This window comes from Podarcis liolepis (assembly GCF_965112155.1).
Source record: "Podarcis liolepis genome assembly, chromosome: 3".
Lineage (NCBI taxonomy): Eukaryota > Metazoa > Chordata > Lepidosauria > Squamata > Lacertidae > Podarcis > Podarcis liolepis.
Genome location: NC_139557.1, coordinates 55,249,562 through 55,268,263, shown reverse-complemented (window position 1 = coordinate 55,268,263; position 18,702 = coordinate 55,249,562). Strand labels below are relative to the sequence as shown.

The following is an 18,702-nucleotide window of genomic DNA, read 5'->3' as shown; positions in this document are numbered from 1 at the left end:
TTTTGTGCCCTGTGCCAGCCAGATCTGTGTAGGGATTGCAGGGGGGTGCAGCATCCGGAGGTGCCACTATGGTTTGGCTACTGGATGGTGTCTGTAATTTATCTGTGGAGAGGGTCTGGGTTTGGGTCTGGTGTGGTTGATTGGTGATGGCGTTCTGTGTGCCTCTGGTTCTGGTGTCGGTTTTTGTGGGGAGGGCTAATTTCCAGATGTCTGGCAGGCGGGACGTGTCGTCACGCTTGTTCATGTTGTGAGGGTGTTTCTCTATCTCGATGGCTTCCATGATTATTCTCTTGTGGTGATGTTCCATGTTAAAGAGCAATTTGGAATCTGCAAAATTAATTTCGTGTCCTGTTTCTTTCATGTGTTGGAAAAGAGAGGAAGTTTTTTCTTCTTTTTTGACGGCATTCTTGTGTTCTGCGATACGTGCATTTATTCGTCTGTTTGTTTGTCCAATGTACGTGGCTGGGCAGACTTTGCAGGGTATTTCATAGACCCCTTGGTTTTCCAACTGGATTTTATCTTTGGGGTTTCTGAGGATATTGGCTATTTTTTGGTTGGTGCAAAGACTCTCATCTCCAGACTCTCATCTCCAGAAGCCAAGACTCTCATCTCCAGAACCAAACGCCTGGCTGACAAAGACCACTTGACAACTGAGTTACAGAATCTCTCAAATGTGTTAATCGCCAATGGATACCAGCAAAACAGGGTTACGAAGCTAATCCAAAAAGAAACACCCCCCAAAAACCAAGACACAGAAGAAAACATTGGCATGGCCCTCCTTCCTTATATCAAGGGCACTACAGATAAAATTAGCAAAATCCTCCATAAACACAATATCAAAACAGCCTTTTGCACCAACCAAAAAATAGCCAATATCCTCAGAAACCCCAAAGATAAAATCCAGTTGGAAAACCAAGGGGTCTATGAAATACCCTGCAAAGTCTGCCCAGCCACGTACATTGGACAAACAAACAGACGAATAAATGCACGTATCGCAGAACACAAGAATGCCGTCAAAAAAGAAGAAAAAACTTCCTCTCTTTTCCAACACATGAAAGAAACAGGACACGAAATTAATTTTGCAGATTCCAAATTGCTCTTTAACATGGAACATCACCACAAGAGAATAATCATGGAAGCCATCGAAATAGAGAAACACCCTCACAACATGAACAAGCGTGACGACACGTCCCGCCTGCCAGACATCTGGAAATTAGCCCTCCCCACAAAAACCGACACCAGAACCAGAGGCACACAGAACGCCATCACCAATCAACCACACCAGACCCAAACCCAGACCCTCTCCACAGATAAATTACAGACACCATCCAGTAGCCAAACCATAGTGGCACCTCCGGATGCTGCACCCCCCTGCAATCCCTACACAGATCTGGCTGGCACAGGGCACAAAACCACAGCTCGCCCCTATACACGAAGCCAAGCCAGAGCACAACTAAGTGCAGTACAGCCATCTTCTCAGAAAAACTCTTCACAAGCTCAAGAGGTCAAGACACGAAAGCTTTAGCAACTAATCCACACTTAATGACCCACCTAAGTGGTACTCAGAATATCACTCAAGAAATCACTCAAGATATCCCTCAAGTAATTAAGGAACAAAAGAAGAAAAGGCACACTAACCTGGGAACTTCCTCTCTGCCCAGAACGTTGGAGGCTATACACCACACCCCCTCAACAGTATTTATAGGAACTCAAACACTGAGATCCTGCTCTGTTCCAGTAACAAGAAGCCGAAAGCACCAGCCTGAAGATGACGAGTGAGACCTCGTCGAAACGTCGCCTAGACACCCCAACTCTTACACGGGAAGACACCCGAAGACACCAATACCTGCATATATATATATATATATATATATATATATATATATATATATCCCGGACTGCATATCCTAAAACAGATATGCCAAATCTCACAATGAAGATCTGCACGCAGAAGATGATGGTTCAACTGGTAGCAACAGAGCGCAGTAACAAATAGTGAAAAGAAGTTAGCCTTTTCCAGGAAAAGCTATATTTTAAAACAACATGAAGAATTGAATTTCCCAGAATCTTTGGTAGTATTCTCTTGTTCATTTCCAGTTACATTGGCAGGAGAAGGGGTGATCTATCTGTAGCACCTAACAAAAACGTTTTAAGATTTACTATAAAATAAAGGGATTGTATTGAAAGGGTGAATAAACTGTTGTCTTCTTAAAATTTAATATCTTGCTTGAAACACTTTGTTTGAAACGGCATAGGTAAAAAATAAATAAGGTAAAGGGACCCCTGGATTGTTAAGTCCAGTCAAAGGCAATTTGGGTTGTGGTACTCATCTCGCTTTCAGGCCGAGGGAGCAGGCGTTTGTCCGCAGACAGCTTTCCAGGTCATGTGGCCAGCATGACTAAGCTGCTTCTGGCGCAACGGAACACCGTGACGGAAGCCAGAGTGCATACATAATAGCTGATCCCCCAAAACGTTGAACAACCATCACCCTTTGGAATTGAAAGAGAACCAAATTTAAAATGAAGTTCTCATTATACAGCCATTAACATTTGGATTCAAACACTTGCCTCAGTCGACAGATTTCTTATTACACCAAAGAGCAGCAAGTAGTTGATCCATTGATTATGTTTTTGCTATGAGAACTATTCAGATTTTCTTCCTTAGGCACCCAAGTGCCTTGTCCTTTGCCAATTCTGAAAGCAGATGAGTTTTCCAAGATAATTTATTATACTCCACATTTCATTCAAAAAGCCTAAGGCTGTAATTCTATGAACATTTGCTCAGGATGGGATATTCCATTAAACTCAGAACGGTCAAATTGTAATTAGAGAGAGTTGTAAAGCATATGGAAAAGCTCTGATGGAGCTATAACAAAACATTTAACAAAGGCAGAAGGGACATGAAATGCATTTGTGAAATCTCCAGCTGTGCGTAACTAATTGACTCAACTACAATTATCTTTCTTCATCCTATCATTCTTTTTGTGGTGTTCATACCCAGCCAAGATACTTTATAAATATACATTCATTTGAAGCATTTCTGTACTATCCTTAAGCAGATTCTGTGGAATAGCTTATGAAACACATAATAAAGCACATACGCGACTGGGAATATAAAAACTGCAAAAAAAATTGATAAACCTGGTGCCAGGCAGGCCTCTTTGAGGAAGGAATTCCACAGAGGGAGCATTCTCCATTCGGTCACCACTAGCCTTGTCTCAGGTAACTGGGGACCTGTAGGAGATATTCCAAAGATTAAGTTAAACCTCATCACTTTGAATTGTTCTTAGAAATGGGGCAGGTGCCAGCACAGCTGAGTTGTGTTTCCACTGACCAGCCCCAGTCAATGGTCTGGCGACTGTATCGTGAACTAGCTATGTGAGGCTACCCTTCGACTTGGTACAGAAGCTCTAGCTGGTGCAGAATGAAGCAGCTAGACTGTTGATGGGGACAGGTGGCCAAAAGCATTTGACACCTCTACTGAAACATCTGCTGGCTTCCCATATGCTGTTTCAGAGTTCTTGTATTGATATACAAAGCTCTGGACAACTTGGGTCCAGGACACCTTGAAGACCTCCAGAGCCCTTATGTCCCAGCTGGTAATCAGTATCTTCTGGAGGAGCCCTGTTCGTTTCCCCTCATGTTACAGAATCCCTATTTGGGCATTTGGAATTTCTGGCTCCATGCTGTGGAATATTCCACGTACTTCCATAATAAGAGATTTGGCAGGAAGAGGAAGATTTTGGAGAAGATTTGCCCTCAGTAGGACTTGTTTCTGAGATTTTAGCGTCTCTATCCCATCGTACCACTGCATGCATTATTTAATTGTTTTTCTTTAAGCCTCAGTCATATTATGCTCCTCCATTGATTTTGTCTGAAGCAAGGATTGTTTGTTTTTTCTCCTTAAGTGAGCTTTGGAATGAGCAAAGCCTTTCCATGCTTTAATTTTTAACTTAGAAAACGCATTAGTGAAGAAATGGAGATCAAGATGACAGTGGAACATCAATACAGTTGAGATATAGGAAATTTGGACAGCCAATAATGAAAGTCTGTGTGACAGTGGTGGTGCTCTGCCAGCTTGCTAAGACCATGTGATCATCAATAAGCAGATAAATTGCATCCAGCATCCAAGAGGCCATGTATGGGGGGGGGGGCAGATAGAGCAGTAATGTTTTCACTTCCTCATGTATTCATGTTATTTAAGAAGTAGATCTTGCTTGGTTTCATGTTTGTTTGCTCCCAAGAAAGTATGCATAGGAGTGCAGCCTTTTGTCCTTTCAGTTGTAGCAACCCCTTCCCTTCTGTATTATAAACCTGCTGCTCGATCCTATTTGTATTAACTCAGAGGTAAGTTTCACTTTGTTTGAAGGATTTTGTTCCTAGGAAACACATAGGATCATAATCTAAAACCCATTGAACTCAGTGGGAATTTATCACTGATTCAGCATACGCATTGGAAATCAATCATCTTGCATTTACTTACCAATCATTTATCTGCATGCATAAAAATTGTAATTTTGGATAGAAACTGGGACATAATTATTTTTAAAAATCAAGTGCACATGCTAGCCTGTGTTGCAAAAACAGGTACAAAATATGCTGTGCGGTTTTATGACTGTTTACCCAGAAACATTCTACTTGGCAAATGAGCTTAGGATGACTGCGGACTACTTGTGATGCCGTAGAAGCTGTTGGCAGCTGAATGGATATAAATGAGGATCAAGGAAAAGGCCCTATTAACCAGCAAATCTTTTCTGTGAACTGCCCTGAGACCTCTGGGTATAGGGCGGTATATAAATTCAATAAATTATAATAAAATAATAAAATGCAGGGGGTCATGCCATTCAGCATTGCCCCGGTTTCTTCCACTTGGAGGAGGTGAACTGCTGAATAATACAGGTAGGTGGTCATCTGGCAGGAAGATGCTATGGAGTGATAATAAGGCAAGCTCACTTGCTGAGTGGGATTGTGGCTTGAAAACTGATAACACATCGTTGCTGATGTCCATGGTTGAAAGCTGACCTAGGTCTAGTGGTGGACCTAAGAAAATCTGGTAGATGATGTTAGGTAGAAGCTGGTGGAGTCTGTACTCAGAAGCCGGAGAACACAGCAAGGCTAAAGCAGGCTGATGCTTATGGTTGGAGTTCATTTTCGGAAGCCAGAAAACAAAAGCCAGTGGATATTTGTGGATTGAAGCCAGGACATGGATGTGAATGAATGGAGTGTGTGTGATGAATGGATGTGTCCACTGGTGTTCTTCACAGATGTCAGCTGGCATATGTTTGTATGAGTGAATTCCCATTTGAATGCTTTTGAGATGAAATGAGTGAGTGTAGGTGTGTGATTATGATGTGTGAGAGGTGGATATTCATGAACAGACTATGGCTATGCCAAATAACCAGCTTTATATATTTCTGGCATATTTAGACTTCTGAATGTTCTGGTCTTGCTTGTCATGCAGTGAGATCAGCTATTATGCATGTGATTTGCAATCTTTCTGCTTTAATGGATCAGTTCCTGATCTGAGTCAGGTTGTTCTCTGAAGCAGGCTTGATTTCTTGCCAGATTTCTCTTGGAAGATTTGATTCACATAAGAGGAGGAGCAGAAGAAGAAATGTGGCACCCATAGCTCTTTTACTTTCCGAGAGTAGTAAAGGGTTGTTGTTGTTTTAATAGCCAGGATAAAGAAAGGAATCCAGTAATGGAAAAGGAAAATGCTTTTTGAAGAAGAAAGGATATAAACAGGGAATCGCATACTCTCTACTACTGCCCAGGAAAAATGTCACGGCCAGCAAACAGAAGACCAGAGAACCCCAAAATAGTAAGTCTTATTTGGACAGGTAAATGCTACCAAATATAAAACTTTCCTCTTTAAATTAATGTGCTGCTCTGTTTAATAAGAACATGTTTTGCAAGCTAGGACATATAGCTAAGAATTTCAACATGTTTAGGGATATAGATTGCATTTTCATCTTTTGTTTTGAAACGAGAACCCAGGAGGGAGCATTTTAGTTGTAAAGATTCAGAAAAGGGCAGCCAGAACCATCAAAGAACTGGAACAGCTCCCCTGGGAGGAGAGGTTACACTGTTCGACCCTTGCTAGTTTGCTTTAGGGAAAAAGCGAGTAAAGGCTTTTTCTCCCTCATTCATGATACTAGAATCCAGATTATTCAGTGAAGGTAAATGGTGGGATATTCAGGACAAATTTGCACAGTGTATAGAGATTTGCTGTCACAAGATTGGTGTTAGCCTCTTTTAATGTCAAGTCATGGAGTTCTTATCATTGTGTAAGATGTTGGTGGTATATCTGTGAGTGAACAGTTTAACATTCTCGTGGTTGAATTATTTAAGTTTTTCTGTTCTTAAGATGATTATATTTATTATTTCTTCTAAAACAAAGATGCTTTAAAAAAAGGAACTACTTCACTCCGTTCATGGCTGTCGGTGATGGGCACCAATTTGGATGGCTTTAAAAGAGGATTAGATAAATTTGTGGAGGGTAGGTCTATCTGTGGCTACTGGAAATGTTTCATTCCTTTTTTTGTGGGCTTCCTATAGGAATCGGATTGGCCGCTATAGGAAACAGAATGATGTTTGGCCTGACCCATGTTCTTATTTGGGGCCCGAGAGCAATTTTCAGTGCTTGTTGCAGTTATTGTGATGATTTCCAACAAGATCACATTTTTTGGAAGTCCCGTGAAACCTTTGGCACCTTCTGCACTATGCATTTGAAACAGTATCTTGCCACTTTAAGCAGCCATAGCCTTCCCCCAAAGAATCCTGAGCACTGTAGTTTGTTAAGGGTGCTGAGAGTTCTTCGGAGACCCCCTTATTCACTGAGCTACAAGTCTCTGAACAGTTTCAACAGCCAATCCCTCTTCCCAGATAACTCTGGGAAATCTAACTTTTTTCCATAAGGTGTTGTCTGGTGCTGCTGGTACACCACATCTTTAGGAAATGGAGGAAGGGATGTTACCTTTCACTCCACATATCAGCAGTATCACATAAGCACCCCACCGTTCCTCTAAAGTAGTGGTTTTCAGGCCTTTTGGGTTGAGAAACCCTGTAATATATCATCCTACAGAACTCTTAATCCCTCTCCTTGAGCAACCTACACACCTACAAAGCCAGGGGAGGGGGAAATCAGTGCAACAACATGCAATAATTTATTTAGCCATTACAAAGGTGCAAGAGAGGAAAGTGAAGTCCCTGAGGGTGGGACAGAATTGTACAGAATTTTACAGCAGAGCTGGCCCACCCCACCCATGAGGAAGGTGAGGATACTGCCTCAGGGGACAGGACTCACAGGGGCAGCAGATCCTAATGTAGAACTTTATCTCCCCCCCCCCCGCCCTTGTTCCTAACTTAGATCTTCACTCATCTCTTCTTCCCTGGTGGGGGGCAGGGTGCAATTGTGTGGTTTGCCTCAGGCGCTAAAATGTATTGGGCCAGTCCTGCTCCTGGGGAATATATTTGGAAATTAAGGATTCAACTTCAGTTGGTTACCGTAATTCATGGCTAAGTAGGAATTTGAACTCAAACCTTACAGACACAATCCGTTCTCTCTCTCTCTCTCTCTCTCTCTCTCTCTCTCTGTGTGTGTGTGTGTGTGTGTGTGTGTGTGTGATTAGAGTGTTGCAGCCAGACAGAAATAGAAAATCAAGTTAAACATTCTGCCTTTCTACTTTTCCCCCCATGCTGGCACCTGTTTGTAAGCTCCTTAAAAGTTTATAATTCACTGAACTAACTGTCAGGGGTCCCTTTACCTTTACCTTTACCTTTAAGATAAATTGATTTCTTAAAGGAAATGAGTTGGTTTTGTAAGATATTCTATGCTTCTCAAAGTGACATCAAAAGGACTAGACTTCAAACCTGTTCTGTGTCTATATATGAATGAGTCAGGAATATTTTTTCTTCAAATGATACTGCAATTTTTGTCCATTCACCACCACCACATACAAGCACCCTTCCTTTCTCGCTCTCCTAATTCTGATCATCTATTAAAGATTTCCCTTTTTGGCCACTAGATGGCACAACAGTTAATAGCAGCGCCACCAGTTTTATTGTTCCAGAAATGAATTTCTGATCACTTGAATCAATTTCTTTCCCCAAACACTGAATACTCTTACTGGATTATAGTCCCCCAGAGGCTAATATGCAATTAACATACAGTTGAGCAAGTCTTACGTGACACCAAGGAATCAAAAGAATTGATTCCAAACATTTGACTTGTATACAATTCCAAGCTGCTTTTATTCCTTAAAAAAAGAAAGAAGTTCATATGCAGTTGCATTGTGGAGTCTAGGAGTGTAAGGCATTATATAGAAGTTTGCCAGACATAATTTTCCCCTGTGCTTGTTTGAGTCACCTCTGTGTAAATTTCAGAATATCCACGGGCTCTGTCTAGGCCGCTTAACTTGGAATAATAATAATACTTCTACTAATAATAATAATCCTATAATAATTTATTATGTATACCCCGCCCATCTGGCTGGGTTTCCCCAGATACTCTCGGCAGCTTCCAACAAAATATTAAAACATGAAGACCCTCAAACATTAAAAACTTCTCTGTACAGTGCTGGCTTTGGATGTCTTCTAAAAGTCAAATAGATGTTTATTTCATTGACATCTGATGGGAGGGCATTCCACAGGGCGGGCGCCACTATCGAGAAGGCCCTATGCCTTGTTTCCTGTAACCTCACTTCTCGCAGGGAGGGAACTGCCAGAAGGCCCTCGGCACTGGACCTCATGAACTTCTTTCTTTTTTTAACTGAACGATGGGGGTGGAGATGCTCCTTCAGGTATACAGGACCAAGACTTGATGGGACTTGCTTGTGAGTAGATGTGCATAGGATTGTGCTGTACAGTGATAGTTTCAGTGGCTATTTGTGTTTGCCAGGAGCCTGCCAGGAGCATTTGGGTGTAACTACAGGTGACACTTGAGACGCGGGTGGCGCTGTGGGTTAAACCACAGAGCCTAGGACTTGCCAATCAGAAGGTTGGCGGTTCGAATCCCCACGACGGGGTGAGCTCCCATTGTTTGGTCCCTGCTCCTGCCAACCTAGCAGTTCGAAAGCACGTCAAAGTTCAAGTAGATAAATAGGTACCGCTCTGGCGGGAAGGTAAACAGCATTTCCGTGTGCTGCTCTGGTTCGCCACATGACCCGGAAGCTGTACACCGGCTCCCTCGGCCAATAAAGCGAGATGAGCGCCGCAACCCCAGAGTTGGTCACTACTGGACCTAATGGTCAGGGGTCCCTTTACCTTTATCTTACAGGTGACACTTAACTGTGTCACTTGTAATATGCCATATTTTCTTTACCTTTTCCTTTACTTAATTGCAGGTATGTGACAAGGCAAGGGGCTATTTTATTTTATTTTATTAGCACTGCAACCCTGGGGAGGCCATTCTACTGCGATTGCAATGAAAATCAGGACTCAGTTCTTTGCACATCACTTGCAAGGCACTGTATTGGGATTTGTCCTCAGTTCCTGCAGAGTCGATGCGAAGCCCAGTGGGCCTCCCAAGAGTCTCATGAAAGTAAAGGATATGAGATGGCTTAGCCTCCTCTACACAATGGTGGGGCTCCCTAGACTGCAAGCATATTCTAACCCACCAGCCCTCCTAGTTTGACTCACCAGTGAGGAGTGGGGCAGGTAAAGAACTGCCTTGGCTGAAATGGGCTTACAGGCACCCCGATTAGCTTTTTGTTGGAGCTTGAGATGCCCCCACAATGCTATCTGCACAAAGAGCTTCTCCGTGAGGTTTTGCAACATAGTAAAGGATAGGAGGGTCCACTGAGTATTCAAGCTGTGCAACTCCCTTGCATTTCAAGGGCACAAGTGTAGGAGCCCTTTGTGAGTGCTTGGCTAGTTTTCACTAAGGCTACCATCTTAGGCACACAGACTTGGATGGAGGCCCCACTGAACTTGCTTTGGAACAAACATGCAAGTCACTGGCAGTAATTTCCAGAGCTGTGCTGTGTGAGTTTTTGTGGTCCTGAAGTGTACTTTAAGGCTGTGATGTGCCCTCTAGAGACTTTGTGAGCACACAGCGATTCCTGCTCTCTTCTGGTTTCATAGAAATTTCACAACATGGTGGAGTTTTGAAATGCAGTTGCTTGTTCACTGGAAGAGTGGAAAGGTGTGCTTCTGGAGACATTGCAAAAGAAACCATTTGTGCGCTTGTTATTACTCACCTGATTCAGTGTGAATTATTTCCTTTCTAGTTCTAAACAGCTTTTGCATTTCATTCCATCACATTTCCCCCCTCCTCGCTTTCTATCTTTCAAACAAAGCAATTTACAGGAATGTGTGACTTTATTGTTCTCCTCCCCCCTCTCTTTTATATGCTTCTCTTTGTGTTCTAGGACTGGCATTTACCCACCGTTTCATCCTCTGCATCAGCACATCATATGGTATGCTGAAAGACTTCTGCATCTACCCTATAATATATCTCCCTGGGAAACTGGGATTTTTTGAGAGTTCGTATTGGGTATGGTCAGGGCCAGCCCAAGGCATTGTGGCACCTGAGGTCAGAAGAAGGGATCAGAGAAGATCTACATCAGGAACAAAGGGGGAAGAAGGATAGACATTGGGATCTACTCCCCCTGTGGATCCAGCCACCTGAGGCAGTTGCCTCACCTTGCCTTGTGGATGGGCTGACCCTGGCATGGTCAATGTGGCACTGTGTTACTAGTTTTTGGACAGTGCAGGCAATTATGTAATTATGCAGCACATGCTGAGTTCATTGCCTTTTCGTTAGACAGGATATCTACAGAAAAGCTTAGGGGTGGGGTAGGATAATTTGTTTCCTCCTAATTCAGTATGTTTAATAAGCCATGACCATTGCTTTGTATCTCCCTTAATTGGCAGAGCAGAGAGCTTTTTGTACTCACTTACGGCGCTTTGGTGGCTCAGCTGTGTAAGGATTACGAAAAGGATGAAGATGTGAACAAATATTTGGACAGCATGTAAGTAGCCAGGACAGGTTCAAACACGGTTGCATATCAGCTTAGCAGGCAATGATATCCATTTAACATTGCTTTCCTCATATCGGGATCTGTCTGGGGGGGGGGGGGTTAAATCCAGGAGATTGGTGGAACTTCTGGAGGGGCTGTTTATCCACACAAGATTTGGTTTGTTATTCCATCCCTTTCTAGGACAATTATCAAATCGCTTTTCTAGCCCCTCGAGGTCTGGCAAGATAAGTGATGGGAAATGGCACTGTAATGAATGGGATAGATGCCATTGGCTAGCATAGTCCTATAAACTTCCATGGGAAGGTTGGCTCTCAAGATGAAGCCAGTATTTTCTCAGGGAGCTTTCAACTGATGGGGATGATGATCCCCTCGATGGCCTTTTTGACAGCAGGTTAAGGTTACCAGATTTTTTTCAATGAATCCGGGGACACTTTTCAACTTCAATAGGAATGATAGGATTTTGTCAGGGGATTGATTTGTAAATCCAGGGACTGTCCCCGGGAATCGGGGATGTCTGGTAACCTAACAGCAGGTTCTGCAGCTACAAGTGGGACTTTGCTGATCCAGACATGTCTTCTTTGAGTATATTCCATTTCATCCATCTCCCAGTTCCCACCCAGTTTTGGGGTCCTTCCCCAGCCCCCCAGCAGTTAGTCAGCATGCAGTGACCACTGAGCTCATCAGCCTTCATCAGTCTCATTGTGGCAGTGGGAGAAGGCTGTATTGCAATGCTGAAATGGGCATTTAGCATCCCTGGAAATAAACAAATATTGCATGACTTTGAACTTCTGCCTACAAGAAATGTTTGTGTTATATCAATTTACTTGGCTATTATAGTCTGTTTTGGCTTTGTGTCATATGTTCTCATCCTATATTACTTAAATGCTTTCCCATTAACTGCAGTTGGTTTTCCGGTAAAGCTGATTGTGAATTGTAACTAAGATTAAGAGAGAGAGAGTTTAATGGAACTTTTCCCCGAATTCATTTAAACTTCAAATGGATCTGTTAAAAAGTTCCATTAAATACTATCTCTTCCATTTTAAATTTTAAAGCCTTTCAGGCTGGCAAAAGCAATATGTTGATTCATTCAAGTTCCTTATACTTGGGAATTCCTTGGCAGCAGCAGCTGGTAACAGTTTTATTTGGTAGGGCTGCATTTTTTAACCTTTCTGTTTTCGGCACAGTAAGACTTACACAGCACTTATTCAGGGAAGAGTGCCTTTACACATGTGCAGAGTGCCATTGTCTCCTCTCTAAAAAAGCAGCCCACCAATTATTCTCTGTACTTCTATGGACTTGATTGACTTTGTCCCACCCAGCAGCTGCTGCAGCTTTTTCTGAGTGAACGCAGGAAAATGGTTAATACCAAGCTTACTGCAAAATATACACAAGCCACACACTATTTCTCTTCCAAATTTCCAATTTTTTATAAAAAAATAAGTGCAAAATGATTAAGTAAAAACAGATATTTATTATAGAAAAATATTCATTGTTGCTTGCTTGCTTGCTCTCTTTCTCTCTATGAAGGTCACAAAACAAATGTTAAACCAGGCTTCCTCAAACTCAGCCCCCCAGATGTTTTGAGACTACAGTTCCCATCATCCCTGACCACTGATCCTGCTAGCTAGGGATCATGGGAGTTGTAGGCCAAAAACATCTGGAGGGCTGAGTTTGAGGAAGCCTGTGTTAAACTAACAAACAAAAATGGATTCAAAGTAGAAAACACTCCCTGTTGCTTCTCTGGCCTTCAGGGAAACAGCTCCAACCGTGCTCAGAACCAGTGTATGATTATGGTGGCTAATGTTGTTCTTGAAGCAGTCCTAACTCCACTAATTTTTTCTGTAGTGGCTGTACTGGATAGGCCTAAATAACAACAGAAGTAACAAGAGCTTTCTTACTAGGGCCGCCTTTCCAGCAACCCAATCAGTCACATGGTTTTTCTGCGTAGAGACACATGGGAGGGACCTTGTCAGCAGGGCTATACCTTTGGGTTGGGAGCATCTGAGTGATTCAGAGAGTTGGTTGGCTAGAGATCAGGAAATTGACCAAAAATGCCTCTGTAAGTTCAAAGAAGTATCAAATGTGCACGACTGACTTTTTGTTCTCTCTTTCTTCAGGGGGTATAACATTGGCATCAGGTTAGTTGAAGACTTCTTGGCTCGCTCCTCTGTGAAGAAGTGCCGGAGTTATTCTGAAACGACAGACATAATTGCACAGGTATGCACAGGTGCTGCCTCGACGAGGCAAGGCTATGTGCAAGTGTCCATTTCTTAGCGAGGATGATCACAAGAATGATCTCAATTTTGGGGGGAGGGATCCAGTTTCCAGGCATTGGCTGGCTGGGCAGGACAGAAGCACGCATCCACCCAATCCATCCACCACACACACACACACACACACACACACACACACCCGTAACCCGGTGCAAAAGAGGGTTTGATTTGCAGTATTAGTGCCTTATGTAAATGGAGGTACCATGCTGGGTTTTTTTTACTATAATAATGCCTACTAATAAAATCCTATTAGCTGTCATGGGTTTTGAGGAAAGAAAATAGCTCATGGTTTCCCTTGTAAAATTACAACACGGAGTTAGATGGAAACATTTAATGAAACTGGTTGGTATTTTGAAGAAGATAGCACAGCAGAGAAAGGAGCAGCAAAGGTCTAATGAAGGGCTCTTTGCTTAAATTTCTGAAAATGGCATTGCAGTAGTGGCACAATCAGAATCAATTTGTTGCTTCAAAGGGGCAAGCAAGGGAACTAATAAAAAGCAAATAATGTTACATAGATATGGATAGAAAAGTGCACAAAGCCAACTTGTTCCTGCAGTGCTTGAATGCTTTCATTTACTTATTTTAATAAAGTATAAGTAAACTGTTTCTTGGTGTCAGAGCCGCTTCCAGGTCCCAGCTCACCGAGGACCACGCTAGCCGTCAGTACTGTACAAAAGTCTTTATTGAGTTACAGTTTCCATTTCCAAGCCGCAGCGCGCAGCTCTACGTCTTAGAAGCTAGACCGGCGAAGCTCCGTCTGAGTCTCCGCCTCCTGTACACCAACTTAATACTCTAGCCTTACTCCACCTCTTCCGTCTTTCCTTCCTCCTCTGGGTCCCTCTGCCCCCCGTGGTCTCTTCCTTCCTGGACTCTTCTGACGCTGACCCCCCCGGACTCCTCTCCCTCCTTGCAGCGGGCTTTAGGACCTGGCTCCCTGTCCGGGCTGCTTACTGTGCCGCCTTCCTGTGCATTTGAACTTGGCGCGCGCGCCCAGCCTTCAACCTTCCTCTTGACCGTTTCCTCGCTCCCCGATGGAGGTGTGGCCAATCCTGACTCATGCCCTCCCGCTTGCGGCGAGCCGCCTGATCCCGATACCTGGGACCCCTCCCCCCTTCTGCTCTCTGGTGGGGAAGCTGGTCCCGATTTCCAACTGCTGCTCTCTGAGTCCCCTCTGGTCCCTTCTTCCTGGGGTGTCCCCCTAGGCGCCCCCCCTTGCTCTGACCACTGGCGCCCCTTTCTTCCGATTCACTGGAAAGACTCAGAGATCTCGGGCCGCTGTCATCGCTCATATTTCCTTCGGATTCCTCCCCCTCACTCTCTGTTTCCTCCCTTTCCTGTGCCTCTGCTCCTGAACCCCTGACACTTGGTTTTTTTTATTCAGTGGTGGAAATTTCACAAGTACTCTACTCCCATAGTAACATGCTATCCATATTTATAGTTTTAGTTAAAGGTCTAAAGCCTGTTTCTGGTTTTTGTTGAAGTGGGGGAGGGGGGGTGCCAGGCTCAGCTGCTTTATTTCTAGTAGTCCCATTTTGCAATCAAACTGAAAGGTACCCAATCACCAGTGTGTTGGTTTGGTTTAGTTAAAAAGATAAATAGACACAGTTTAATAATAAAAAAAGAATTCCCTGGATGCCTAGATTCAGGTTTGGGGTAAGTTCTATTTGGTGAGAGAGCCCCAGCAAAGATTTAAAACATACAGCCAAAGTAAAGCATGGAAATATAGTCTGTTAGACCTTTAAAATATTCCCTTCTAAGTTGCTTCCAAAATTCTCCACTTCCCTTAGCATAGAAAGAGACTACACATTTGGTAAGTTAAAAATGGTTTGCTTACAAACTCTTCAAAGGTCAGATTTGTGTGATTATCCATACAGCAGCAAGAAAAGACAGGCAGTATAACCTTGGTTCCAAAATGGTGTCTGTTCCTAAATTATTTGTATAGAAACACAATGATAACTTGGTTCAGCCATGCAGTCCAAACTTGAGCATCCAGCTTAAACCTCCTTACTGGGAGGTAGCGCTATTTTTCTAGAAAAAGAGGTGCTGAAACTCAACATGAATACCTCCCTCGTGGCGCTCTATATTCATTTAGTACCCTACTGCAGATTGGAATGCAATCCAGGCCTACAATGGGCACAATCTTCCCCATCTTATTATGGTTATGAAAATGAGGTGATAAGCCAGTATAAAGTCATAAGATGCCCAGTGTGAAACTGAGCACGCTGTAAGCAAAAAACAAATAAACCATTTTTATATACCTGTTAACTGATATAAAACTGATGTAGGTTTGGAGGAGAAGGAAAGGGGCCATGTAATCAAGTGACTGCAAAAAGGGAAATCAATTGTAGTGATCATATATCCATCAAATGCAGGAGATCAATTTTTGCATTTGAAATTTGTGAAAACTCTTCTACAGTTAAGTAGATTTCAAACCTGATTTCTTGCTGACTACAAACAAATGTTCATCTGGGCTTGTCTTAAGCCAGGAAATGAAACCTATCATTTCTGGCTAATAGTCAGGGATGATGGGAATTGTAGTCAAGCAGCATGTGGAAGGCCACAGGTCCCCCATCCCTGTCTTAAGCTAACAAACTTTCCTTTGGTAACAATTTCCACCTGAAAACTTGGAGACAGTGTTGATGGGATGCATGTTCTCTCCATTTCCAGGTTGCTTTTAAGATGTATCTAGGTGTTGTGCCAACTGTGACTTGCAGTAATTCCACACGGTTCTCCCTCATTCTTGACAAGAACCCCTTGGTGGACTTTTTGGAAGAGCTGCCGGCGGGGAGATCTTCACTTTGCTATTGCAGTCTCTTGTGTGGGGCCATAAGAGGTGCTCTAGAAATGGTAAGCAGCCGACAGCTGCTTTGGAATCCTCTGCTGCTGTTGTAATTATTAAAACTAATAGGGCTCATCCACACTTCTGCTTATCCCATGCCCAGAAAGCATGGGTCTGAGTGGTTTTCCCCTTGCCCAGTTCCTTTTCCACGAAAACCCATTCTTTAGTGCTAAATTGGAGCAAACGTCAATCTGGAGAAAACACAAATTGCCCTTTGCTCCAAAACAGCACTAAAGAGCAGCTTTTCCTAGGGGAAAGGAGCGGGGCAAGAGGGGGATAAACTGTTAGTTACTTGCCACCCAAAAGGTCTCCAGGTGAGTTACATTTAAAATATACACCCACCCAAACAAACACCCACCTACATTCTATCATAAGGGGTGGCATCTGAACCTGTCACGTGGCAGCAATGCAAGCCCTGGCTGACCCTTGTAAGAAGGGCAGAGCTACATTGCAGTAATTGTCTTGCCCTTGGGTAGGGCATTAGGAAATGAAACTGGCCCCAAGGGAAAGCCGCAGCTGCCAGGATCTGCACAAATCTGAAAGCGAAAGCCGGAGAAAACAGAACTGTGTTCGCTGTGTTTTCCAAACCAGTTGTTTTGTGGAAGCTACACTGTGCTGCTTAAAAAAAAAAGTCTGCTTATTTAGATAAGTGCTAATGGACTTGTGTGCAGCTATGTCAGTTAATGCATTCTTCTTTTAAAAAAAGAAACAAAAAAGCAGGCTAGCTGTGCCCTTCTGTACAGAAAAGGGGGAGGTCACAATCTCAAAGAATGGGCACATCTACATTTGGGGGTCACTTTTCAGTAGAATTGACCTGAGCCTTGGAAAGCACATAGAGCTGAAAGGGGAAGACTGTCACTCTACAGAATTTCACTTTGGGCTGTATCTGCTCTTCAGCACCTCATGGCTAAGCAGGAAGTATGTGAGGGGCTCAGAGGCTTCATGGGCACCAGGCAAAGACCACAAGTGAATCACTGCATTCGCAGGCACCATATTGGCAGCCCCTGGCCCCCGTGTTTCAGGGTGTATTTTGCACAAAGAAAACACCTTTTCATTTCCCTTTTCAGTCTTGCTGTAGCTTTAAAATAAGTTTGAACTGTTGTGTTTTATTCTCCGCTCTTTGTTTTTGACCTTTGTCAAGGTTTGTCAGCATTTCATTCTGCATTACATTTTATTACCCTTTTAATCGGCTGTTGTTGTTTTAAACTTATTTGTTTTTATTCTATAAGCCCCACCCACCCATTATAGTGCACCCTCTTAAAAAAAAATTAAAACCCTGCAATGTGGAACAACAATAAGTTTTCTTTCACTTACTTAGCCAAACTTACTTATTTTCAGATACATCTGGCTGCTGAAGTTACTTTCATCCAAGACACTCTGAAGGGGGATGATGTGACAGAAATTGGAATTGCATTCTTAAAGAAGATTGAAACCAGGAAACACAAAAGAAATAAGTGAAGCCATATCTGAAGTCACTATGTGTGGACAGTTAATATTTTTGACCCTCTGTACCTGCCTAGAAAGATATTATTCCTGATCCAGAAAAGGCATTCGATACAGAACCGTGGTGTGGATGGTGCCACCTCTGGATCAGGCCCAGCACTCCCAAATGTTTGCTATGTGGGGCATGAACTCTGCACCAACCCACAACCCAACATGGACATGAATGGTGCATGGTTCTCCCTCCTAGCTCAACTGCAGATGAGTCCAGGGTGTCTTGAGGGAATGGCTGCCTCTCCTGCATGCTTAGGTCATCCTGCTCTACATTCTTCAGCCAGGTAAAGTTAGATGGGTGGCAGTGAGGCACAAGAACTGACTTAGCGGTGGCACACTCACTGTGGAATTCCCTGCTTCAGAAGGCTTAGCAGCCTAGCTATTTCAGGCTTAAAGAGACTCATCAATGTAGTACTTGTTAGAAGTGTGGGCAAGATTTCTTTTTATTCTTCTGAAGGAGTTGACTATTTCCCCAGAGTGTCTGGGGAAGCCTAGCCAGATCAGCAGGTATAAATAATAAATTATTATTATTATTGGTCCATCTCTTCTTATTCTAGGAATTTCTGGTTCCCTGGTGCTACTATTTTAGTATTTTAGTCATCTGTTTCTCATCAACAATAGTGTTTTTGACAGAGCAGAAATATACATATACATATACATATGCATATATATTCACTGCTGCTGCTTCTGTGCCTTTGATGTTGCCTTTCTTATAATTTCTCAGCTGTTTTCTAACTGGCAATATTCATATGGCTTATCCCAGCAAATTCAGGATCACATATTGAGTGGAACGATAGGCCAATACATAACTAATCAGATGCAGCAACATGACAATGTCACTGAGAATGAATGAACGCAATTGAGAATGAGAAGCGGTGCTCCCTGGCAATAGTCATGTGATCAACCCTAGCCCCCTCCCCCCTTTCATATCACAGAATGAACCAGATGATGTTATTTAAGGGAAATGGAAGAAGCCAATTTAGAGTTCAGGCGATGCTTCCTGAAATGGTGAACTCATTTCATAGCAGCCACTGAAAAACTGCTGAAAGGGAGGGCATTTCTAGTGTTGCTGAATGTTCCCCTTGGGGGGGGGGGTTTCCTTTTCCTTTTCCATG

The 18,702-nt window shown here is 43.1% G+C and overlaps 1 protein-coding gene and 1 long non-coding RNA gene across 6 annotated transcripts; one reads left to right on the top strand and one right to left on the bottom strand.

The window, feature by feature from the left end:
• Positions 1-1,879: 1,879 nt before the first annotated feature.
• On the top strand, positions 1,880-18,122 carry TRAPPC3L (trafficking protein particle complex subunit 3L). 3 transcript variants are annotated; one of them, XM_083497942.1, is made up of 6 exons: positions 1,880-2,072; positions 10,370-10,417; positions 10,875-10,972; positions 13,099-13,198; positions 15,922-16,101; positions 17,432-18,122. In XM_083497942.1, the coding sequence occupies exons 2-6, from the start codon at positions 10,415-10,417 to the stop codon at positions 17,549-17,551; spliced, it is 501 nt and encodes a 166-aa protein (XP_083354068.1). In that variant the 5' UTR covers positions 1,880-2,072; positions 10,370-10,414; the 3' UTR covers positions 17,552-18,122. The 3 variants fall into 3 exon arrangements, with proteins under 3 accessions (XP_083354068.1, XP_083354066.1, XP_083354067.1); XM_083497940.1 differs by lacking the exon at positions 1,880-2,072 and adding an exon at positions 4,982-5,820; XM_083497941.1 differs by lacking the exons at positions 1,880-2,072; positions 10,370-10,417 and adding an exon at positions 4,992-5,820.
• Positions 12,433-17,557, bottom strand: LOC310704468. 3 transcript variants are annotated; one of them, XR_014524790.1, is made up of 4 exons: positions 17,422-17,557; positions 15,513-15,577; positions 15,089-15,179; positions 12,433-13,172 (listed from the first exon to the last, which is right to left on the bottom strand). It is a non-coding gene; the product is annotated as an uncharacterized lncRNA (long non-coding RNA). The 3 variants fall into 3 exon arrangements; XR_014524791.1 differs by lacking the exon at positions 15,089-15,179; XR_014524792.1 differs by lacking the exons at positions 15,089-15,179; positions 15,513-15,577 and having other exon boundaries at positions 17,422-17,512.
• Positions 18,123-18,702: the final 580 nt, after the last annotated feature.